The sequence below is a fragment of the Cervus elaphus genome, chromosome 33, assembly GCF_910594005.1.
Source record: "Cervus elaphus chromosome 33, mCerEla1.1, whole genome shotgun sequence".
In the NCBI taxonomy this organism is placed as follows: domain Eukaryota; kingdom Metazoa; phylum Chordata; class Mammalia; order Artiodactyla; family Cervidae; genus Cervus; species Cervus elaphus.
The window spans coordinates 76,664,454-76,690,341 of NC_057847.1; the positions used below are offsets into that span (position 1 = coordinate 76,664,454).

Genomic DNA, 25,888 nt, shown 5'->3' on the forward strand with positions numbered 1-25,888 from the left:
GATTTGTGAACTTGCTAATTGCATACTTCCTCAAGTTTTGTAACAGTGAGATGTGTATATTAAAAAGTAAACTAACTGTATTGAACATGATGAAGGGAATATTTCAATACCAGTATTATACTCTAAATAGCATTGTTTTTATTAACAGGAGCTAAAAGAACAAGCAATAAATTCCTTATCATGTTATTTTAGCTGCTATTAGGGTTGTGGTGGTAGGTTTTAATGACCTAATAAGCCATTTTGAGGCTGGCTGAACTTAGGCTAGATGATTGTCACCCTCAATAAAATATTATAAAGTCAGCCAAGCCGCACTTGAATACTTTAGGGCCTGAGGCAAGAGTCCTAATGTGGGCCCATATACCATAGTTCTAAGTGCTTTAGGAGTTATAATAAGCTGTTGAATAAAATCTGTTCTACCTTTTTCTTTGACAAATAAACCACATCCCACATATGCGGGATGTCCAAAGTGGAAATAGTTGTCCCTTGCTCACTCCTGGGACCCATGTGTGGGTCTGTGGTTCACCCTTAGGAAGATGGATAGGGAGGAGAAGAGTTCAGGCCCTCCAAGCAGCTTCAGAACGGTTTAGGAGGAGAACGCCGGGCTGCTGGGTAGGAAGATAACGGTTTAGCACTGTGGTGACGGCTTCCTATAGTGATTTCCCCTTGATTCGCAAATGCTGTTCCCCATGAGGCAAAATGTGGCGACGGTCAGAGAGGGTCCTCTAGGGCGTCATTCCAGAGCAGGTGCCCTTCTCGCCTGAGCAGATGGGGGGATAAATGAAGGTGAAGTTAGAGTTTCCAGTGAGTTCCTGTTTGAATGCTGAGACACACCTGATTTAACTCAATGTCCAAATGTGTGTGTTCAATTGCTCAGTCATGTCCGACTCTTTGTGACCCCATGGACTGTAACATGACAGGTTCCTCTGTCCATGAAGTTTCCAGGCAAGAATACTGGAGTGCATTGCCACTTCCTTCTCCAGGGGATCTTCCCGACTCAGGGACCAAACCTCAGCCTCTTGTTTCTCCTGCAATGGCAGGTGGGTAATTTATAATATCCTAATAACGTAAAGTAAAAATTTTGTAAACCCATTCAGTCAAAAATAATTAAATATGTGTTGAGCTAATAATCAAGCTGTGTCAGACTCTATCTATGAAAATACACATTAATAGAAGGGAAGGCTAGACTAGCAATGGACTGGATTTGGGCCAAGAGCAGCACTCACAGTAATACTTAGATTTTCTGAATCTAGCCCCTGGTTAAAACTTGCTAGGAGATGAAGAGCATAGGGTGGCTCTGGCAGGGAAAATAGGAGGGGCTGATTATCTTTTCAGAAGATATGGGGGATTTCTGCTGCTATACTTGTCTATCTCTTCTCTTCTTCCCCATGGAAGGGAGCGCAGAAGGCTCACCAAGTACGTGCCAGTCTGCCTAGGATAGGGGCACACTGTGTCAGTGAGCCTCAGACCGTTAGCTTAAAATGCGAGAAGCTTTCAGGCCAGCCAAACCAGTTGTTCACCCTGTCCTGGTGGTGATTCACGGAGTGAGTTCCTTGATGGACCAGAAATAGAAGCAGCTGGCCGGGGTGGGGGGGGGCATGTATATAATGGTGAAGAGATGGAACTCCAGATGGAAGGACTGGATGGGTTACTGTAAGACCTTGGTCAAGCTGATATATCTCCGTATGCCACCATTTTCTTTAGCTTTCAAGTGGAGCAAATAGCAATATCTAACTTAACACTTGGAGAAAAAAATAGGGAATGCAAATTCTAAACATCAGCTCAGTTCAGTCGCTCGGTCATGTCTGACTGCGACCCCATGGACTGAAGCATGCCAGGCTTCCCTGTCCATCACCAACTCCTGAAGCTTGCTCAAACTCATGTCCATTGAGTTGGTGATGCCATCCAACCATCTCATCCTCTGTTGTTCCCTTCTCCTCCTGCTTTCAATCTTTCCCAGCATCAGGGTCTTTTTCAATGGGTTAGTGCTTTGCATCAGGTGGCCAAAGTATTGGAGTTTCAGCTTCCGCATCAGTCCTTTCAAGGAATATTCAGGACTGATTTCCTTTAGGAGGGACTGGTTGGATCTCCTTGCAGTCCAGCTCGAAGCCTAGGGCCCCATATATGAAACCAGTCAGTAAATGAGACTATTTTTTTTAATTGAAACATAGTTGATTTACAATTCTGTGTTAATTACCACTGTACAGCACAGTGATTCAGTTATACACACATATATGTATTCTTTTCTAATATTCTTTTCCATTATGGTTTATCATAGGGTACCAAATGTAGCTCATTGTGCTATAGAACAGGACCTTGTGTTTCCCCCACCCTCTGTGTGATAGCTTGCGTCTGCTAACCCCAACCTCCCACTCCAACCCTCCCCCAGACCCGCCCCCTTGGCAGCCCCAAGTCTGTCCTCTGTGTCTGTGAGTCTGTTTCTGTTTCTAGATGGTTCATTTGTGTCGTATTTTAGATTCCACATACATGTGATATCATATGGTATTTGTCTTTTTCCTTCTGACTTAATATGATAATCTTTAGTTGCATCATTGTGGCTGCAAATGGCAATACCTCATTCTTTTTTATGGCTTAGTAGCATTCTGCTGGATATATATGCATATATATCACATCGCTATCTATTCATCCATTGATAAAGTTGCTTCCATGTCTTGGCTGTTGTGAATAGTGCCACTATGAAAATTGGGGTGCATGTTCCTTTTTTGCATTATAGTATTTTCTGAATCGATGCCCCAGAGTAGGATACCTTGGTCGCGGAAACTTTTAGTTTTTTAAGGACTCTCCATACTATTCTCCATAATGGCTGCAGGGTTCCCTTTTCTCCACATCCTCTCTAGCGTTTATTACTTGCAGACATTTTGAAGTTAGCCATCCTGACTGATGTGAAGGGATGCCTCATTGTAGTTTTGATTAGCATTTCTCTAATAATTAGTGATATAGAGATATTTCCATGTGCCTATTGAGATACTGCTATTATTATTATTACTTAAAAAAAAATGTTTCCCAAGAGAGATGCTGAAGGCAGATTCAACTAAAGTGTTAAGGGGAAACAGCTGAATATGGGTCAGGAGCCAAAGCCAGCGTGAAGGTGGGTGACTGTGAATCTGGAACACAGGCAGGAAGTGTGGCCATGAATGAGGTGCTTTATGTAAATAAGGAGGGCTTTCAGGATCAATGTTTCCTTCTATTCAACACAGGGCTGAGTCTGGGTCAGATATGACTTGTTTTGTTTTCCTTACCCAAACAAAAATGGACAATTGTACCTTGCTGAAATAATTTGTGAAACAATAGGTTATATATAGAAGCAATAAAGAACTGAAAATGTTACCAATCACCTCCTCTCGAAGTAGGGACAAAAATAAGAGACCATTTGCACTACAGCCCTTCAAAAGTAAATAAAGATCAGAAGTTCCAAAGAAGTGCCCAGCTGAGCCATTGATCAAATCAGACAGTGCAGCAGAGCCACAGAATGGTCACCCTGAAAAGGATTTGGACCATCCTCATCTCATTTGGCCCATTTGGCACTTTTCTTTGTTAACTATTTGAATTCAGGCCAGTGTTTAAAAATCAAGAGATACCACAAGAAAATTGGGTTCTCTAGTCTCTTTTGAGGCAATGGCACCCCAATCCAGTACTCTCGCCTGGAAAATCCCATGGTCAGAGGAGCCTGGTAGGCTGAAGTCCATGAGGTTGCTAAGAGTCGGACACGACTGAGAGACTTCACTTTCAGTTTTCACTTTCGTGCATTGGAGAAGGAAATGGCAACCCACTCCAGTGTTCTTGCCTGGAGAACCCCAGGGACGGGGGAGCCTGGTGGGCTGCCGTCTATGGGGTCGCACAGAGTCGGACACGACTGAAGTGAGTTAGCAGCAGTCTCTTTTGAAATGGCAGAAATTCATGCACCTTTGACAATGTTCCTCCAGAAGGGCCATGATCTCTATGTTTAATAAACATTAAGCCAGTGCAAGTTTTAAAGCATGAAAAAAAAAAAAAAAAAAGACAGCTGTTTGGTCCCTTTTTCACAGACATTCCGTTACAAAATAGGCTATCAGAACAAAAGTGAGACAAATATTCACTAATGAGAAACTTCAAATGTATCAGAAATCCAAGTCTGACAGAAAAAGGAATCTTTAGAATAAGAAGACTCTCAAATTCAAACAGAGCCAGAGAAAAAAACCAGTAAAGAGGAAGGAACTCATTGCTAGAGAAGTAACATCAAAGATGGAAAAAGAGACAAGCAAATGCCAGACAAAAGAAGAGGAATGAGATCAAAGGAAGACAGGGTGGCGGTTTCTGGGGCCTCATGCATTTAACATCAAAGCAAGCTTTCTCCTGGGATTCAACCAGTTGGAGTCCACCTGTGACACCAGAAAACTCATCAGGTTTCCAGATGGACCAAGACACTCAGATTGTAAGTGAAACTTTACAATCTAACACCTGGTTTTCTTGACCACTAAGAACAATAAAAGGCTCAACATGCAATTTTCCAAGCACAAGCAAATAAGAAAAGTAAGAAATGAAAGCAGTCACATTGACAAAAGGACAATAAGGTAAAACAATTTTAGAAGTAAATTTCTAGTGTTCTCTTTTGTATGAAAACAAATATTTGCTAAATCTCTTATGTTTGAATCATACCTCTTGCATTAAATATTCAAAAATAGACAAGATGTGGTCCATGTCCTTGAGAAACTTTTTTTTATTTTGAGAGATATACCAAAATACTCAACAAATATTTATTTGGCATCTATTATATATCAGGCTTCACTTTAAGTGCTTGGAATATGTTAATGAAAAGAACAAACACCTACCCTTGTGATGTTTGAGTTTTAGCAGGAGAGACAATCTATAAGCAACACCCATAGCAAGTTAGCGAATTGCACGGTAAGAAAGAAGATAACAAAGGCTATGGAAAGAATAACAGAAACAGATGTTGGCAATGGGACTGGGAGTTCAAAGATTAGGAAAACAGTTTGCGATGTTAAACATATTAATTGTGGCTCAGCTGGTAAAGAATCTGCCTGCAAAGCGGAAGACCTGGGTTCGATCCCTAGGTTGGGAAGATCCCCTGGAGAAGGGAAAGGCTACCCACTCCAGTATTCTGGCCTGCAGAATTCCATGGACTGTATAATCCATAGGGTCGCAAAGAGTTGGACATGACTGAGAGACTTTCACTTTCACTTTCAGGGATTGTTGAGATGACATCATTTAAGCCAGGACTTAACAACAACAAAAAAGTGAATTTGTCGTATTGCTATCTGGAAAGAACTAGCTCAGGGCATCTGTTTCCCTTACAATATCACAACTATTCTGTGTTATAGGAACCCATGTTCTACAGGAAGCTGTATTTGCAGCTCTCTGACTTATATACTGAAAGCCTTCCTTCTTCATGCAAATGATGTGTCCTGAAATACTCAATACCATCAACATCTTCCCCTCTGACCCCCATGATGAAATATGCTCATGTCTGAATGGAAAGGCAAAATCACATCAAGTGCACCCTAGACAATCAAATCAGTGAATGCAGAGGTTTGTAGCATACAACCAGGGTTGGCTTAAAAACAAAGATTAATTCAAGGAGACTCCAGTTTGAAGGAAGTGTGTGTGGGCTCAGCTGTGTCCAACTCTCAGCCGTGTCAGCTCCTCTGACCATGGGATTTTTACATGGGCAATTGCAACAAAATGGGGATATATCTGTGAGACAGTAAAAAGAATATACAACACAGCCACTGAAATATCTGAGAAAAGCTCCATCATTCTATGATAGGTATCTAGGAAATCAAAGAAATAAACAAAAGTAAGCGATACTTTTAAGAATGCTGACTGAATGAGAAGAATGCTGAAGGCAGTGAGCCTGAAATGTGCCTCCGACCCAAAGAAAAAATGACAGACACTCCACATTCAACTCTTGCAGTGGCTAGTTTTCCTAAACTAAAAAAAAAAAATTGAAAATAGACACTGATCAGATAGTTCTAGCAAGTTCTCTTTCTTTCCTTTGTTCCACCTTTCAAATAAATATGAAGCTATAAATGATCAAAGGTCCTTTTCAAAGACAGACACAACATATCTATCTAGTTCCAGTGTTCTGAAAATCTAAAAACCAGAAGGAAACTTCTACAGGATTTGGGACAGAAGTTACTTCGTTTAATTGCTATTGATGTAAAATGTCCATATTTCAAGCTTCAGAATGCAAAATATTAGCAAAGTTAGTATCCATATAGCTTTTATTCAGAAATTGTTGAAAACAAAACTGCAAAACACTATTTTAGAAGAACCTCTTAATTGAAACATTGCTGCTGGGAAGAACAATTCTGCAAACAGCCAAGAATCCTTCAGAAGACCTCAGGGTAGGAAATCTTGTGTTTTTTTTTTTTTTTTTCTTTTTTTGAAGTATAGTTAATTTATAGTGAGTTAATTTCAGATGTACAGCAAAATTATATACATGTGTGTGTGGGGGAGGGTGTACTCTTTTCAGAATTCTTTTCCAGATTACTTTCCACTGTTGGTTATTACATATTGAATGCAGTTCCTCATGCTGAATAGTAAGTGCTTGACCTTTGACAGGAAATCTTTTAAGTCTCACATTAATCCAATCAAGCTATGTTGTTTATATGAGATCAGTGTTATCATTATCCTCATTTTATGTAAAAGGAAAATCAATCTCATAACAGGTATTTTGCCCAAGGTCCTATAGAAAGTACTAGAAAGATCTGGGTTTAAATCCAGCAAGAGAAGCTCCAGAGACAGTGATTTTAATCACTTCCCTGTGAAAGCTGAAGATGGACGCTGATACAAATTTATGCAACTTTGTAACAAGTTGCTGCAACATAGAATTTCCTTTAAAAAGTGTTTCAAAGTGGAAAAATAAACGGGCAGATTCATTAATAATAGTAATAGTAGCTTGCGTGTGTGCTGTCACTTCAGCGGTGTCTGACCTTGGCTACCCTGTCGACTGTAACCGCCAGGCTCTTCTATTCATGGATTTTCCAGGCAAGGATCCTGGAGTAGGTCGCCATGCCCTCCTCCAGGGGATGTTCTTGACCCAGGGATAGAATTCGCAGCTCATGCCTCCTGCACTGGCAGGCCGATTTGCTACCACTAGCACCATCTGCGAAGTCCTCAGGGTTTTTTGTTGTTGTTTGTTTTGTTTTTAATAGCTTTACCAACACGCTTTCCTGGTGCTTGTAACTCTTGAAATTCAGTAAACTATACTTGTGCTTGAGTTATTGGTGAAATGGTTTTAATGCAGATTACAGAGTATCATCCTGTAATTTCATTTCATCACACTCCTCCAGGGGATCTCCTCCAGGGGATCTCCTCCAGGGGTCTTCCCACCCAAGATAGAACCACTGTCTCTTACCCCTTCCTATGTTGGCAGGCAGGTTCTTTACCACTGGTGCCACCTGGGAAGCCCGTGACAATAGCTTTGGTAATCAAAATTCGAAGCAAGTAAGGATTGAAGAAAAAAAAATCACCTTCCTAGAAAAAATCCAAAACTATAGTCTAAAAAGTTAGATAATCATCAGTCAGTCAGTTCAATCACTCAGTCATGTCCGACTCTTTGTGACACCATGAACCACAGCACGCCAGGCCTCCCTGTCCGTCTCCAACTTCCAGAGTTTACCCAAACCCATGTCCATTGAGTTGGTGATGTCATCCAGCCATCTCATCCTCTGTCGGCCCCTTCTCCTCCTGCCCTCAATTGTTTCCAGCATCAGAGTCTTTTCAAATGAGTCAGCTCTTTACATCAGGTGGCCAAAGTACTGGAGTTTCAGCTTCAGCATCAGTCCTTCCAATGAACACCCAGGACTGATTTACCTTAGGATGGACTGACAGGTTGGATCTCCTTGTAGTCCAGGGGACTCTCAAGAGTCTTCTCCAACACCACAGTTCAAAAGCATCCATTCGCCTGCACTCAGCTTTCTTTATAGTCCAACTCTCACATCCATACATGACCACTGGAAAAACCATAGCCTTGACTAGATGGACCATTGTTGAAAAGTAATGTCTCTGCTTTTTAATATGCTGTCTAGGTTGGTCATAAAATTCCTTCCAAGGAGTAAGCGTCTTTTAATTTCATTGCTGCAGTCACCATCTGCAGTGATTTTGGAGCCCAGAAAAATAAAGTCTGACACTGTTTCCACTGTTTCCCCATCTATTTCCCATGAAGTGATGGGACCAGATGCCATGATCTTAGTTTTCTGAATGTTGAGTTTAGGCCAACTTTTTCACTCTCCTCTTTCACTTTCATCAAGAGGCTCTTTAGTTCTTCACTTTCTGCCATAAGGGTGGTGTCATCTGCATATCTGAGGTTATTGATATTTCTCCCGGCAATCTTGATTCCAGCTTGTGCTTCCTCCAGCCCACTGTTTCTCATGATGTACTCTGTATGTAAGTTAAATAAGCAGCTTGACAATATACAGCCTTGACAAACTCCTTCCCCAATTTGGAACCAATCTGTTGTTCCATGTCCAGTTCTAACTGTTGCTTCCTGACCTGCATACAGGTTTCTCAAGAGGCAGGTCAGGTAGTCTGGTATTTCCATCTCTTTCACAATTTTCCACAGTTTATTGTGATCCACATAGTCAAAGGCTTTGGCATAGTTAATAAAGTAGAAATATATGTTTTTCTGTAACTCTTGCTTTTTAGATGATCCAGCGGATGCTGGCAATTTGATCTCTGGTTCCTCTGCCTTTTCTAAAACCAGCTTGAACATCTGGAAGTTCAGGGTTCACGTATTGCTGAAGCCTGGCTTGGAGAATTTTAAGCATCACTTTGCTAGTGTGTGAGATAAGTGCAATTGTGCAGTAGTTTGATCATTCTTTGGCATTGCCTTTCTTTGGGATTGGAATGAAAACTGACCTTTTCCTGTCCTGTGCCCACTAATGAGTTTTCCAAATTTGCTGGCATGTTGACTGCAGTGCTTTCACAGAATCATCTTTCAGGATTTGAAATAGCTCAACTGGAATTTCATCACCTCCACTAGCTTTGTTCATAGTGATGCTTCCTATGGCCCACCTGACTTCAGATTCCAGGATGTCTGGCTCTAGGTGAGTGATCATACCATAGTGATTATCTGGGTCATGAAGATCTTTTTTGTACAGTTCTGTGTATTCTAGCCACCTCTTCTTAATATCTTCTTCTGTTAGGTCTCTACCATTTCTGTCCTTTATTGAGCCTATTTTTGCATGAAATGTTCCCTTGGTTTCTCTAATTTTCTTGAAGAGTTCTCTAGTCTTTCCCATTCTATTGTTTCCTCTATTTCTTTGCATTGATCACTGAGGAAGGCTTTCTTATCTCTCCTTGCTATTCTTTGGAACTCTGCATTCAAATGGATATATATTTCCTTTTCTCTTTTGATTTTCACTGCCCTTATTTTCACAGCTATTTGTAAGGCCTCCTCAGACAGCCATTTTGCTTTTTTGAATTTTTCTTTCTTGGGGATGGTCTTGATTCCTGTCTCTTGTACAATGTCTCAACTCCGTCCATAGTTCATCAGGCATTCTGTCTATCAGATCTAGTCCCTTAAGTCTATTTCTCACTTCTACTATATAGTCATAAGGGATTTGATTTAGGTCATACCTGAATGGTCTAGTGGTTTTCCCCACTTTCTTCAATTTAAGTCTGAATTTGGCAATAAGGACTTCATGATCTGAGCCAGAGTCAGCTGCCGGTCTTGTTTTTGCTGACTGTATAGAGCTTCTCCATCTTTGTCTGCAAAGAATATAATCAATCTGATTTCAGTGCTGACCAGCTGGTGATGTCCATGTGTAGAGTCTTCTCTGTGTTGTTGGAAGAGGGTATTTGCTATGACCAGTGCATTCTCTTGGCAAAACTCTATTAGCCTTTGCCCTGCTTCATTCCGTACTCCAAGGCCAAATTTGCCTGTTACTCCAGGTGTTTCTTGACTTCCTACTTTTGCTTTCGTGTCCCCTATAATGAAAAAGACATCTTTTTTAGATGTTAGTTCTAGAAGGTCTTGTAGGTCTTCATAGAACTGTTTAACTTTAGCTTCTTCAGTGTTACTGGTCGGGGCATAGACTTGGATTACTGTGATATTGAATGGTTTGCCTTGGAAATGAACAGAGATTATTCTGTCATTTTTGAGACTGCATCCAAGTACTAGAGATTATTTTCTAAGTCAATTTTTTAAAAAGTCTAAATGTTACACAGTCTACATAGCAAAAATCATAAACGATGAAATAATAAAAAATTAATAAGCATAATAGAATAAAGCAAAATTGATCATCCTTATGGTTGTAGTAGTACAGTTAAAATTTTTCTAAATTTCCTCAGGTGGTTAATAGTCTCATATTTGCTTAATAAATAAACACCAGGAATGTATGGTTTGCAGTTAACACTCTTATGGCAAAAAAACACCAAAATGATTATTTTTTTAAAGTTGGAACTGGAGACAAAGACACATCAATTAAATTTATGCAAACTTAAAGTAGAGATAGAAAAATTAGTACCATTGACAATGAAAAATAAGATTAAAACTATAAGTTCGGTTGCTCAGTTGTGTCTGACTCTTTGTGACCCAATGAATCGCAACACACGAGGCCTCCCTGTCCATCACCAACTCCTGGAGGTTGCTCAGACTCATGTCCATCGAGTGGGTGATGCCATCCAGCCATCTCATCCTCTGTCATCCCCTTCTCCTCCTGCCCACAACCCCTCCCAGCATCAGGGTCTTTTCAAATGAGTCAGCTCTTCTCATCAGGTGCCCGAAGTATTGGAGTTTCAGCTTCAGCATCAGTCTTTCCAATGAATATTCAGGGTTGATCTCCTTTAGGATGGACTGGTTGGATCTCCTTGCAGTCCGAGGGACTCTCAAGAGTCTTCTCCAACACCACAGTTCAAAAGCATCAATTCTTCTGTGCTCAGCTTTCTTTATAGTCCAACTCTCACAGCCATACATGACCACTGCAAAAACCATAGCCTTGACTAGACGGACCTTTGTTGGCAAAGTAATGTCTCTGCTTTTTAATATGCTGTCTAGGTTGGTCATAACTTTCCTTCCAAGGAGTAAGCGTCTTTTAATTTCATGGCTGCAATCACCATCTGTAGTGATTTTGGAGCCCCCAAAAAGTAAAGTCTGACACTGTTTCCCCATCTATAAAAGCTGTTGTAAAAGTTACTTGGGGACTTCCTTGATGGCTCAGTGGTAAGGAATCCATCTGCCAGTGCAGGGTTGATCTTGGGTCAGGAAGATACCCTGCAGAAGGAAATGGCAATCCACTCTGTAGTGTTATTGCCTGGAGAACCCATGGGCAGAGGAGCCTGGTGGGCTACTGTCCTTGGGGTCACAAAGAGTCAGATACGAATTAGCAACTAAACAACTACAACAAATACTAATTTTTGTGGTCCTTAATTTAAAATGCCTGTATGGAACAGATACATATGTATGCATGTATATTAAATAGTCAATCAAATGCAAAAAATAAAAAAGCTTATTTCTAGAAATTAGATGTTGACTGACACTGTCCTGATGTGAGTTGCATGTTTTCTAGGATTCAGGGATCAGGAGCCAGGCTAAAGGAAGTGGTCATTGCTTTTCCAGTTAAGTTTACTAGATGAATAAACTAATGGGCAGAGTTCAAGGAGAAAAGCTAATGCTGAGAAATTGAGTGAAACTAAGATGCCAGCTGAACTAAGCAGGAGACCAGTTTAAAAGTGATCAATATTCAATTTTTGCAAATAATTGCTATAATCATTTGATCATCCCAGGTCATGCACAGCAGTGATCTTAGTCTAGGTGACTTTTGGACAAAAACATAGTTTAAAGCAAGATTTTGATTTTTGTCCTTGCAATTTTAATAAATCAGGTAAAGTTATAAATGCAAATCATTTAAGGTATATGACTAGTAATATACAATTAAGAAGTATACAACAAGTATAGCTTACAAATATTTATGAAGTATTTAGAAAAATTACTACTAGAGACATAGGAAAGAAAATCAGTAATATATGAAGCACATTTTTCCATTCTAACTTATCTGATAATGAACTAAATCTATAATTCAATAGTATAATTATAATCCTAAATTCTCAACTACTCGAAAAATTTAAAATATAAAACAGGTTCAAATTTTACACTCAGACGTGCAGAAATATAGTTTTGCTTCTTTCCCCACATGAATTTAGTATATTCACCAGTCCCTGATTCCTCTATAGCAGAAAAATCTAACCTTGATGATAAGTTAGATGATAGGTTAGAATGTTAGTGTCTATTTAAAATTTAGTTGAAAGTGAAAGTGAAGTCGCTCAGTCGTGTCTGACTCTTTGTGACCCCATGGACGGTAGCCTACCAGGCTCCTCTGTCCATAGGATTTTCCAGGCAAGAGTACTGGAGCGGGTTGCCATTTCCTTCTCTAGGAGATCTTCCCAACCCCGGGATCGAACCCAGGTCTCCCGCATTGTAGGCAGACGCTTTACCATCTGAGCCACCAGGAAAGAGCAAATTTAGTTAGTGCCTATTTAAAATCACTGCACTGTTCTGTGTGTACTGAGTTATAGTGAGGTTTCTTCTTGCTCCTTCTTTCCATTTCCATGCACTAATCACTGACCGGGGGCTTGTGGATAGCCTTGCATGGGTGTAATGGCTTCTGTAGCCATTGTCCATGTACCTGCGATGGCCTCCGGCTGTGAGGTCCGGTCACCTGAACTTCTGGACCTCCAAATCAGCTCCTAGGACTTTACACACTCACTGAGGACCTCAGTCCGTCCATATTCCTCGTTCTGCTTTCATGGCCCGGGGTCCCTCAGCAGTCTACCTCATCCAGCGCTCCAGTGATCAGGCCATTAAGAACCAGCCCTCAGAAACCTCTATGCTGCTACTTCATAGAGCTGTTGCTAACCGTCTCTCTTGCAGCTAAGTTCCACTGAGCCCATGATAAATTTGAAACATTTTTAACAGGCTTACAGGCATCGCTATTGTAGAAATCAGGGGAGAAATAACTCCTTGCATTTTCCAAAATCTGTCTTGTGACCTTCGTCCACATTCACTACATTCACTCATCAGGTTTCAGTCTCCCAGAGAGAAGCAAAAAGACAGGTCCCACAGTATGTAATCTATGGTACTTTTGTCTCCACTAATTTTTTCCTATTATCTTTCACCCAGACTAGAAAGAGTTTTCTTTCCTTGATGAAATGGGAAATTACAATTTTGTAATATACACTCTCCCCCCTACTGTTTGACTTAAAAACTCTCTACTCCAAATCCTTCAAACATGTTTCTTTTTCTTTTTTGCTACTTAATTTTTTTAAAAAAATTGTTCTTTCTCTTTTTTGAATATTGCCCTAATGTTTTCTTAAATCACAGCTAAGTGAAGTAGAGCATTATTTTTTTTCCCCACAAATTGAAGGTGGCCCAAAAAACAAACAAAATTTTCATTACATATTTAAAATTATAAAAAGAATAATAACTTATGTCCACACAAAACCTCAACATTAATGATTACAGCAGCTTTACCCATAGCTGTCAAAACTTGGAAGCAATGAAGATGTCTTTTCACATGTGAATGTGTAAACAAACTGTGCTACATACAGACAATGGAATATTATTCAATGCTAAAAAAATTAATGAACTTTCAAGCCATATAAAGTGTTTTAAAAAATAAATAAAAGTAACAAATAGTCAACTCTGTTTTTACCTTACAAATTTGATTTATGCAATTTACAAAAGGGAAAGGAATCTTTTTAATGCAAATGACTCAAATTGAAAATATTGGAATACTGCAATAAATCAACAAGGAAATTATCAAAGCAATGCTTTTACAAAGTATTTTTAGAATTGACAAACTCATTTTTTTTGTTTTCCAGAATATGTCTCAAGAGTTATGAGTCATTTTTAAATAAAGCCAATGATAAAACTTCCAGAGTTTTACTGAAAGACAAATTTAGACTTGATCTGAATACTTTGCAAAAGAAAACTAGAGCTCAAACTCATTTACTGTTTAAAGTGGGAGCACATGTATTTCAAGGCAAATAGAACACACAATGTGGTTCAATCAAAGAGAATCTATTAATTTATGATCTATTAATATAATTCAACCTACCAACAGATTAAATGCAAAATACCCTGTATTCTGTCACATGAATTTTTGAAACACCAATCAATGAATAAAACTGAGCATTCATTCCTCATTTCAAACAAATAATAAATAAGTAAGCAACTAAATAATTTATGTGGAAAATGAGATTAGGGGTATCTTTTTAATGTGATATGGAATCAGAATCAGTATATACTGGGAAATATACAAAAATACTGTTATTTTTTTTTCCTAATTTCTATACTATAATTATTGTTTATTGTTGTTTTGTCTATATTTTAGAAAGTTCTGGTGAGGAAAATGAAACAAAAAATGTATAAAAATTGGCTTGTAAAAAGAAGAAAGTATTTTAAGTATTTCATATGATTAGTACCTTCAAAAGTTCAATGAAATTAGCTAAAAAATATCTTATTTAATATACAGGTGTCTGGATAGAGAAAACAATAGGAGAGGCATGTAATTTTCTTAATAAAATTTTGATTAATAAAAACAAGGAATTTACACTGGAATTTGTTGAGATATAAGTGACATATAATGTTAGCTGGTTTTGTATAGCATAATGATCTGATATTTGCATAATACATTTTTTTAGATTTCATACAGTGGAAATTATTAAAAGCTTGAGATTCAGTGGAATTAAGTTGATAATGAATATGTGAATGAGAAAAGTAAAATAATAACCTTAGCTGAGAGGCCTTAATAAAAATATTTTGAAAATAGAAAAAGACACTCAAGTCTTGTATAGGAAGATGAAATATTTTATTTTTATTTTTTGAAGATGAAATATTTTAAAAACAACATTCTTCTTTAGGTAAATGTGTTCATGGAAATAACAAATTCCATGTTAATCTCAAACTTCCAATAAACTATTTTAAATAAAATTATTCTGAAATTAAATTTTAAAATTAAAAAAGGCAAAATATAAAGTAATTATCTTAGAGTAAAACAATATAAAATAGACATGAGCAGCAGGGTTAATCATTCTTACCATAAATCTATAAAGAAACAATTTTTAAAAATAGTGTGGAATTTATGGGGGAGAAAATAGACATCTGTAAACAGCCTTTGCTTTATCTGTAGCTATTCATATGAGAAGACAGTTCCACTGGGAGAACAAATCTTTCTGAAATATACTCAAGCATTCATACTATTTAAGTATTATCTGCCAAAGGTAACATTTCAAAGCAGTGAAGAGAAACTGGGTTACTCACTAAATGGTATTGGGATAAGCCTGATGATAGAAACTACTCTGCTTCTGTTTTAAACTAGGAAGAATATTCATAACAGATCAGGTTTGCTTTAAAAAGAATATTTTCTTTCCAAAAGTGATTTGTAGTAATTTTTACTGGAAAAGGAAGTAGTAAAGATAACTAGTATTCCATCGCTTTCCCAGAGACAACTACCATTAATAGCTCAGTGTTATTTCCTCAAATCTAAATTGTAAGCCCATTTTTTATTATTGACATCATACCTTACTCCCAACTATAACTCCTGCATTTTAAATCAACATTCCACTCATTTTCCACTTTACAACAAATGTTTTCTAAGCAGCATTATTGACAACTAAGTAGGAGTCTATTATATTAATTCTCAGTTTTTCCCTCTAAATAAATGTATGAGATATTTGAATTGTTTCCTATTTTTCATCTTTATAAAATATTTCAGTAACATCTGTGTTGATAAGGTGTTTTTGATATAATACAGAATACACTAGGCCTGAATAGAGGTATATTTTATTTGTCCCTTGGTTTTACTTTGATTATACTCTCTAAGATATTTGCATAAAGATAAATATAAAGATGTTGATTTTCTTTGCTTTTTTCCTCCTACTGTAAATTATTGTGGTATTTAGTATTAGAAGGGTTCAGAAAGGATGTAAAATAGTTTTGTTAAATAAGCTCTTAAAAAGCTAGCAATTATAGTTATTTTTATGTGGCCTAATCAGTATCCTTTTAAATGTGTAATCAAGTGGCATCTATAATTATTTTAGCCACTTGGCTCATGCTACAATTGAATCTACTGAAATTCACTTGCTTACTTTCCTTTTCCTTTACTCTTTTTTTAGAGCTTATAACTAAAAGTTGATTTTTTTTTTTTTCATAAAGCTTAGTTTTGGAGGAATTCCAGTACCAGGCAAACCTGGGACCTTTTTAAAGAAAAACTTCCATGGATGTATTGAAAACCTTTACTACAATGGAGTAAACATAATTGACCTGGCTAAAAGGCGAAAGCATCAGATCTATACTGTGGTAAGTCAGCATCCATTCCAGCTTGATGATTTCTGACACTTCAGTGTGGTTAGGACTTGCTTTCCCCATCACACACCTGGCACTTCCTCATAATACATTTACGTCACACTCTTGGATGTCTAAATAGACGCCCAGGTGAAATTGGAGAGAGGGAGGTGCAGTAGGGGCTGAGTGGGTATGCACTGTGTAATTGGGGGAAACAAACGTTTTAGAGGTGCCTACTGAATTCTATGTTCCTGGATATGAGTTTGTGCCATCTGTGGGCGGGGCTTGCAATCTATACTGGCTTGAATGAATCTCTTTATTATCCCTGAGAAATGCAGCAAAAGCACCACAGATTCTACTAAATTCTATTGCTGGTGAATTATGTATTTGTCTACTTATTGCCATTGTTAAAAAGTTGGGCATTTTGAAGGACAGAGGTTAAATTTTTGATGTTGTTCCTTGGGTCTCAAGATCCCAATACATGCTTGCTTTCTTCTTTCCACCATTTAGAACTTTCTTTGGTTTTATTTATATGTAATGTTAGAGTTTTTAGTTGTACTTGGTGGGAGAAATAGAGAAAATCACACCACTCCATCCTGCTAGAAGCAGAGGTCCATTAAACTAACAGTATTGTAAAAGATTTCACAAGACTAGACCCCCTTATCTTTGACTAGTAGATGCTGCCCTTCCTTGCAATCTGATCACTGGACTACCTGGAAAAATTGGAATTTAAATGATCTTGATGGTTATTTTTTTCCTTGATAAGTATAATGTGTAAAAAATATTTTATGTTTGGAGGTTCCATGTATTAACACATTATTTTTTTAAGTTGCCATTGGATTCCAGCATGAGAAACAGCCTTGTTTGTGGAAAATCACAGTTTGGTTAAAGTCTATAATATTTTATTTTATTTTTTTTTTTTGAGGTTTGTGTATCTTTTTTTTTTTTTTTTTTTTTTAGTTGGAGGCTAATTACTTCACAACATTTCAGTGGGTTTTGTCATACATTGATATGAATCAGCCATAGATTTACACGTATTCCCCATCCCGATCCCCCCTCCCACCTCCCTCTCCACCCGATTCCCCCGGGTCCTCCCAGTGCACCAGGCCCGAGCACTTGTCTCATGCATCCCACCTGGGCTGGTGATCTGTTTCACCATAGATAGTATCCATGCTGTTCTTTTGAAACATCCCACCCTCACATTCTCCCACAGAGTTCAAAAGTCTGTTCTGTATTTCTGTGTCTCTTTTTCCATTTTGCATATAGGGTTATCGTTACCATCTTTCTAAATTCCATATATATGTGTTAGTATGCTGTAATGTTCTTTATCTTTCTGGCTTACTTCACTCTGTGTAAGGGGCTCCAGTTTCATCCATCTCATTAGGACTGATTCAAATGAATTCTTTTTGACGGCTGAGTAATATTCCATGGTGTATATGTACCACAGCTTCCTTATCCATTCATCTGCTGATGGGCATCTAGGTTGCTTCCATATCCTGGCTATTATAAACAGTGCTGCGATGAACATTGGGGTGCACGTGTCTCTTTCAGATCTGGTTTCCTCAGTGTGTATGCCCAGGAGTGGGATTGCTGGGTCATATGGCAGTTCTATTTCCAGTTTTTTAAGAAATCTCCACACTGTTCTCCATAGCGGCTGTACTAGTTTGCATTCCCACCAACAGTGTAAGAGGGTTCCCTTTTCTCCACACCCTCTCCAGCATTTATTGCTTGTAGACTTTTGGATAGCAGCCATCCTGACTGGCGTGTAATGGTACCTCATTGTGGTTTTGATTTGCATTTCTCTAATAATGAGTGATGTTGAGCATCTTTTCATGTGTTTGTTAGCCATCTGTATGTCTTCTTTGGAGAAATGTCTGTTTAGTTCTTTGGCCCATTTTTTGATTGGGTCATTTATTTTTCTGGAATTGAGCTGCAGGAGTTGCTTGTATATTTTTGAGATTAATCCTTTGTCTGTTGCTTCATTTGCTATTATTTTCTCCCAATCTGAGGGCTGTCTTTTCACCTTACTTATAGTTTCCTTCGTAGTGCAAAAGCTTTTAAGTTTCATTAGGTCCCATTTGTTTAGTTTTGCTTTTATTTTCAATATTCTGGGAGGTGGGTCATAGAGGATCCTGCTGTGATTTATGTCGGAGAGTGTTTTACCTGTGTTCTCCTCTAGGAGTTTTATAGTTTCTGGTCTTACATTTACATTTAGACTGGTTAAAGTCTATAATATTTTAAAAGGCTTGTCCCTGGCTCAGGCTCCAGGCTTTTGACAATGTGCCAAGGTTATTCGTTAACTAACTAACTACTCCACACTGCAGGCAGATTCTTTCCCGGCTGAGCCAACAGGGGAACCCATGAATACTGGAGTAGATAGCCTGTCCCTTCTCCGGCAGATCTTCCTGACCCAGGAATGGAACCACAGTCTTCTGCATTGCAGGCAGATTCTTTACCAGCTGAGCTACAAAGTTAGGAAGTCCTAATATTATTCATTAACTAATTAACCTAAGCACTAACTTGCTGATGACATTTTGTTTAGGCATAGGTCAGGAAAGCATACTCCTGCCCATTGCTACTCAATATTATTCCCCCAAAATATTTCATAACATACCCATTTCATTGAGTTTAATCTGCAAAAACAGTGGGATCACATACCACTAGGGAGTTTGAAAGTGAAAGATGCTTAGTTGTGTCTGACTCTTTGTGACCCCCAAGGACTGTATGGAATTCTCCAGGCCATGGAATTCTCCAGGAGTGGGTAGCCTTTCCCTTCTCCAGGGGATCTTCCCAACCCAGGGATCAAACCCAGGTCTCCTGCATTGCAGGCGGATTCTTTACCAGCTGAGCCACAAGGGAAGCCCAAGAATCCTGGAGTGGGTAGCCTATCTCTTCTCCAGGGGACCTTCCTGACCCAGGAATCGAACCTGGGTCTTCTGCATTGCAGATGGATTCTTTACCAACTGAGCTAGTTTAGCTTAGACTAATATCATGACTGCCAACGCACCTGAAAGGAGAACAGAACTACCTGTCATTGTGGGAAGAGTTGGAACGACACATTGAAACCCCAGGAACTTAGGGAAACATTGCCACTTTTGTTGCTCACAAACTGGCTTCAAAAGTGTGAGAACCTGAGCCTTAGATCTGCTGCTGCTGCTGCTGCTAAGTCGCTTCAGTCGTGTCCGACTCTGTGCGACCCCATAGACGGCAGCCCACCAGGCTCCGCCGTCCCTGCGGTTCTCCAGGCAAGAACGCGGGAGTGAGCGAGCCTTAGACATAAATAAACCCAATTCCTATTGTTATCAAGTCCACACTTGCGCTGTTTGCCCCACAATAGGCCAATAAATGTAGAGAGGAGGCCTTGAGGCAAGGAATAGCGACTTTCTTCAAAAAGCCAGCAGACCTAGGAGTCCCAAAGAACCATCTTCTCCAAGCTAAAATTTAGACTTTTTAATGTGAAAATAGGAGGGAGTGAGCCTGTTGCACAGTTGCTGGTGTAAACACCCTTTGTTGTTGCCGTTGTCCACGTGGGTCAGGTCATGGTGTTCCTTAAACCTCCAGCAAGACAGATGCTGTTCTCTGCTTGGCAAGTTTCATCTATATGAATGAAAAAGTGTTATATCTCTAATGAGCACAGCATTGAGATCGGGCTCTCCTGTATATTTCAGGCTATGGACAACATTCTTAACTTGTAGTAAAACAACAGAATATAAATGTTAAAGTAAAAGAAACAGATCCAATATGGAGTCAGATTTGTCTTCCCTATTACACTGTGGCAATGTTCATAGAAAACTCCACACATAAATTATGTTAGAAAATATATTAAATGATAAGATATATTAAACAATAAGTCATTGAGTATACAGAACAAAAAAAGGGAAGTCAGGGAGAATAAGGAGGGAAAAAAATCCCATGAATTTATGAATTGATAGCTTTCATCATTTCCTTTTTGGAGAGGATCATTAGCTTCAATTTTAATAAATGTTTTGTTGATATTAAACTTTTGTAGCACTTACCAAGCTACCAAAAATTTCGCTACATACTTTATTTCTGAGTTTAATTGGCAGCATTATTAATATGAATCATAAAGGATCTATTTTATCATTAATGCACTTGAGGGGGAAAGTTCAAAAAAATAATTTTTGGTTCTTTGCAGATAAAGAATCATTAGTGTTAAACTTCTCAATTTAAAGGGTGGGATAAACACATTATTTTTCTCCCAAATTGCTTCTATCACCTTGCTTAGGTGAAATTTCCTATTACTACACACATATACACACAGACACACACACATTTATACACTTTGTCTTTTTTCTTTAGGAATCCCACATGGAAAGGCATTGTTTGCACCATTAATTACATGTACAAACAGTTTTATTCCCCTACTCAGGTTTAGTTTCCCCCAAAGACATGGTATCAACTACAAAATCAGCTTTGTTCCGAGTCACTAAGCCACAGATGTGCTAAGTAAGGGCTTCTGAGAAGGATGACGTTTCTGTCCTTTGCCAGTGTTCAGACTCTCACAGTTACTGAGTTCGGGAAAGTTCGGAGTTGAGCAGGAGACTCAGGGAATCAACAAATCAGGTAACAAATTTTAGGGGATACCCATCAGTTACAAAAGGTACTTCAAGAAGCACAGCCACAGCCGGCTCAGACCCCTCTGGCAGGCTGCCTTTCTGCAGCATCCCCATTGCAATCCGTCATTCCTTACTTGTGGGACCTGCCCACTCCCTGGAGATTTAACAGCTGTTCCATGGGGATAGTTCAATTTAGTCTTTATAGCTCGATTTGACTACAAGACGATCCTCTACATCTTGAGACGCAGTAAAACTAACAGCTTAAAGTAGACATAAAAAGTACCTCACTTTTCTACCTCAAATCTTCTACACTATGCTAATGTAGTACCATATGACAAACAATCAGGAAATAAATGGTCCATTGAAGTGTGTGTACAGTACCTGTAATGTGGATTATTATATACATAATATAAGAAATATATTGCCTTGGAAGTTTCCTGAAAATGATTAATTTCATATCTTCCACTTCATAACAAACGCCACTTTCTTGGAGCTCTCATTTTGAGTATTGAATCCCCTTTCACAGAGGCAATGAGAGTAACTTGGTGGTCTGAAAGTTGTTTTGATTATAGGTGCTAAAGTGATTATTTCTCATTTAAAAGAAAAGCATAGGAGAAATGCTTAGATAACTTTACTTTCAGTGGGAGGGGGGTAAAGGCAGATGGTCATTAGCAGGACTATGTTTATAGAACCGGCTTTGGAGCTATTTGACCATATCAATTTGCTTCTGTGTCTTTGTCTCCAAATAATTGGATGAGTGTTGGCTAACAAGCAGGTGTGATGATATGCAACTTCATGGCTGAAATGGCTAAGCAATCACAAAATGCATTTCTCCTCAGCCTACAGGGAAGCCTGACAGTCCTCTCAATACAGTGTTCCTGGCAGCACCATAGTTACATAATTGTTGATAAATTGTTTAGATGCCTAATCTTACTCAAGGGCTCACTCAGTCAGGGAGCTTGGAGCAATCTTACCAAACCTCAGTTTCTTCATATGTAAAATGAGACATTTATAGTTCCTACCTCAGACTGTTACTGTGTTGATTAAATATATGTTTAGCACAGTGTAAGGCTCAGCTGGTAAAAAAAAAAAAAAAAAATCTGCCTGCAATGCAGGAGGCCTGGGTTTGATAGCTGGGTCGGGAAGATCCCCTTGGGATGGTAAAGGTAACCCACTCCAGTATTCTTCCCTGGGAAGTCCTATAGACAGAGAAGGCTGGTGAGCTATAGTGCATGGGGTCACAAGAGTCAGAGAAAAATTAGCAACAAAACCACCACCACCAAGGTCCACAGTAAGCACCCCAAAATTTGAAGGTATTATTAAGAAACATTTCTACCAATCAGTCAGTTGAGTCGCTCAATCATGTCCAACTCTTTGCGACCCCATGAAAGGCAATGTGCCAGGCTTCGCTGTCCATCACCAACTCCCAAGACTTACTCAAATTCATGTCCATTGAGTCAGTGATGCCACCCAACCATCTCATCCTCTGTTGTCCCCTTCTGCTCCCGCCTTCAATCTTTCCCAACATCAGGATCATTTCCAATGAATAGGTTCTTCGCATCAGGTGGCCAGAGTACTGGAGTTTCAGCTTCAGCATCAGTCCTTCCAATGAACACCCAGGACTGATTTCCTTTAGGATGGACTGGTTGGATCTCCTTGCAGTCCAAGGAACTCTCAAGAGAGTCTTCTCCAACACCACAGTTCAAAAGCATCAGTTCTTCAGTGCTCAGCTTTCTTTATAGTCCAACTCTCACATCCATACATGACCACTGGAAAAACCATAGCCTTGACTAGATGGACCTTTATTGGGAAAGTAATGTCTCTGCTTTTTAATATGCTCTTTAGGTTGGTCATAACTTTCCTTCGAAGGAGTAAGCGTCTTTTAATTTCTTGGTTGCAGTCACCATCTGCAGTGATTTTGGAGCCCCCAAAAATAAAGTCTGACAATGTTTCCACTGTCTCCCCATCTATTCCCCATGAGGTGATGGGACCAGATGCCATGATCTTAGTTTTCTGAATGTTAAGCTTTAAGCCAACTTTTTCACTCTCCTCTTTCACTTTCATCAAGAGGCTTTTTAGTTCCTCTTCACTTTCTGCCATAAGCATGGTGTCATCTGCATATCTGAGGTTATTGGCATTTCTCCCAGCAATCTTGATTCCAGCTTGTGCTTCTTCCAGCCCAGTGTTTCTCATGATGTACTCTGCATATAAGTTAAATAAGCAGCATGACAATATACAGCCTTGACATACTCCTTTCCCAATTTGGAACCAGTCTGTTGTTCTTTGTTCAATTTTAACTGTTGCTTCTTGACCTGCATACAGATTTCTCAGGAGGCAGGTCAGGTGGTCTGGTATTCCCATTTCTTTAAGAATTTTCCACAGTTTATTGTGATCCACACAGTCAAAGGCTTTGGCATAGTCAATGAAGCAGATTTTTTGGGGGGAATTCTCTTGCTTTTTCAATGATACAAAGGTTGTTGGCAATTTGATCTTGCTTCCTCTGCCTTTTCTAAATCCGGCTTGAATATCTGGAAGTTCATGGTTCACGTACTGTTGAAGCCTGGCTTGGAGAATTTTGAGCATTTCTTTGCTAGAGTGTGAGATGAGTGCAATTGTGAGGTAATTTGAGCATTCTTTGGCATTGTCTCTCTTTGGGATTGGAATGAAAACTGACCTTTTGCAGTCCTGTGGTCATGGTTGAGTTTCCCAAATTTGCTGGCATATTGAGTACAGCACTTTCACAGCATCATCTTTTAAGATTTGAAATAGCTCAACTGGAATTCCATCACCTCCACTAGCTTTGTTCATAGTGATGCTTCCTATGGCCCACTTGACTTCAGATTCCAGGATGTCTGGCTCTAGGTGAGTGATCACGCCATCATGATCATCTGGGTCTTGAAGATCTTCATTGTCTAGTTCTTCTGTGTATTCTTACCACCTCTTTTTAATATCTCCTGTTCCTGTTAGGTCCATACCATTTCTGTCCTTTATTGTGCCCATCTTTGCATGAAAATGTCCCTTAATATCTCTATCTTGAAAGGATCTCTAGTCTTTCCCATTCTATTGTTTCCCTCTATTTCTTTGTACTGATCACTGAGGAAGGCTTTCTTATCTCTCCTTGCTATTCTTTGTAACTCTGCATTCAAATGGGTATATCTTTCTTTTCTCCTTTGCCTTTCACTTCTATTCTTTTCACAGCTATTTGTGAGGCCTTCTCAGATAACCATTTTGCCTTTTTACATTTCTTTTTCTTGGGGATGGTCTTGATCACTGCCTCCTGCACAATGTCACAAAGCTCTGTAGTTCTACAGGCACTCTGGCTATCAGATCTAATCCCTTAAATCTATTTGTCACTTCCACTGTATAATTGTAAGGGATTTGATTTAGGTCATACCTGAATGGTCTATTGGTTTTCCCTACTTTCTTCAATTTAAGTCTGAATTTGACAATAAGGAGTTTATAGTCTGAGCCACAGTCAGCTCCTGGTCTTGTTTTTGCTGACTGTATAGAGCTTTTCCTTCTTTGCCTGCAAAGAATATAATCAGTCTGATTTCAGTGTCAACCATCTGGTGATGTCCATGTGTAGAGTCTTCTCTTGTGTTGTTGGAAGAGGGTGTTTGCTATGACCAGTGCGTTCTCTTGGCAAAATTCTGTTAGCCTTTGCCCTGCTTCATTCCGTACTTCAAGGCCAAAGTTGCCTGTTACTCCAGGTGTTTCTTGACTTCCTACTTTTGCATTCCAGTCCCCTATAATGAAAAGGACATCTTTTTCAGGTGTTAGTTCTAGAAGGTCTTGTCGGTCTTTATAGAACTGTTCAATTTCAGCTTCTTCAGTGTTACTGGTTGGGGCATAGACTTGGATTACTGTGATATTGAATGGTTTGCTTGGAAATAAGCAGAGATCACTCTGTAGTTTTTGAGATTGCATCCAAGTACTGCATTTTGGACTCCTTTGTTGACTATGATGGCTACACCATTTCTTCTAAGGGATTCTTACCAATAAGTTCAACTAAAGTTGGCATGTAAGCCAATATTTATTTGTTGTTTTGCATGTATAATTAATGACTCACACAGCATTCCTGCATTTTATGATCCCAAGAAATAATAAAAGTGGATTGGATAGCTCACGTTCTGCTACTGTATCTGTCAGTTATAGTTTATTCCCAAACTGTATAAATCATGAAGTACATTTTGGATAAATATATATATAGATCCCTTTCATTTTAGGAAATTTAATGACTCGCTCTAGTCCAGATTTGATTAAATGACGGACTTCTTTAAAATAAGACATTTAACATAGACGTTGCCCAGTGGACTTGGGTGTAACAGGCATACTAAGTAGGCTTTGTAAAATTTATCTTGTTTGTATGTCACTGCCAAGAAACTTGTTGGAGTGTGTTGTTTATTTCTTAAAGCTCTGAAGCCAAGAGACAAAGAGAAGTGTACATGTGAGATAACACACATTCACATCTCTGTATGTTGGGCACCCGTACGCCCGCACACGCACAGACACACATGTAGTGTTTGTCTTACCTTCCTGTGAATGAGAAGCTCCTGAAAATTGCTCAGAGGAAAAAAAAAATCCCTGGTGTCTAGTGAAGCCTATCATCTCTAGCTTATTCCTGGGATCACATTTCATCCCTGGAGTTTGCTCTGTGATAAATGACACTTTCCCCTGATGGAAGGACTCATTTGAAAAAGCAACTAACCTATCAAATCTCTCGCCACATTTCCACTGTCTTCCACTGTCGTTTGACCAGTCTGACATTCATATTACCGGCTTCTAGTTTGTATGCTCCTCGTACCTTGGAAAAAAAAATATTCTCAAATTATTAGGTTTTAGAGAAGTGGCCTCCTTTCTGTCTTTGGGCAAAGTGAAATTAAATAGTTTCAATGTATTGTGAGGAGTATGATAACAAAGTTAAACTAACAATGAAATGGTTATCCTCTCTGAAAATGGTCCTACCTTAAATTGGTGTTTTGATTTTTTTTTCCTTACGTGACTGGTT

General features: G+C 38.9%; 1 protein-coding gene across 1 annotated transcript in view; it reads left to right on the plus strand.

The window, feature by feature from the left end:
* Positions 1-25,888, plus strand: part of CNTNAP5 (contactin associated protein family member 5) — a 995,558-nt gene that overhangs the window by 485,540 nt on the left and 484,130 nt on the right. The window contains exon 7 of the mRNA XM_043894748.1: positions 16,175-16,318. Within this exon, the coding sequence (XP_043750683.1) occupies positions 16,175-16,318 (144 nt within the window). The remainder of the gene's footprint in view (positions 1-16,174; positions 16,319-25,888) is intronic.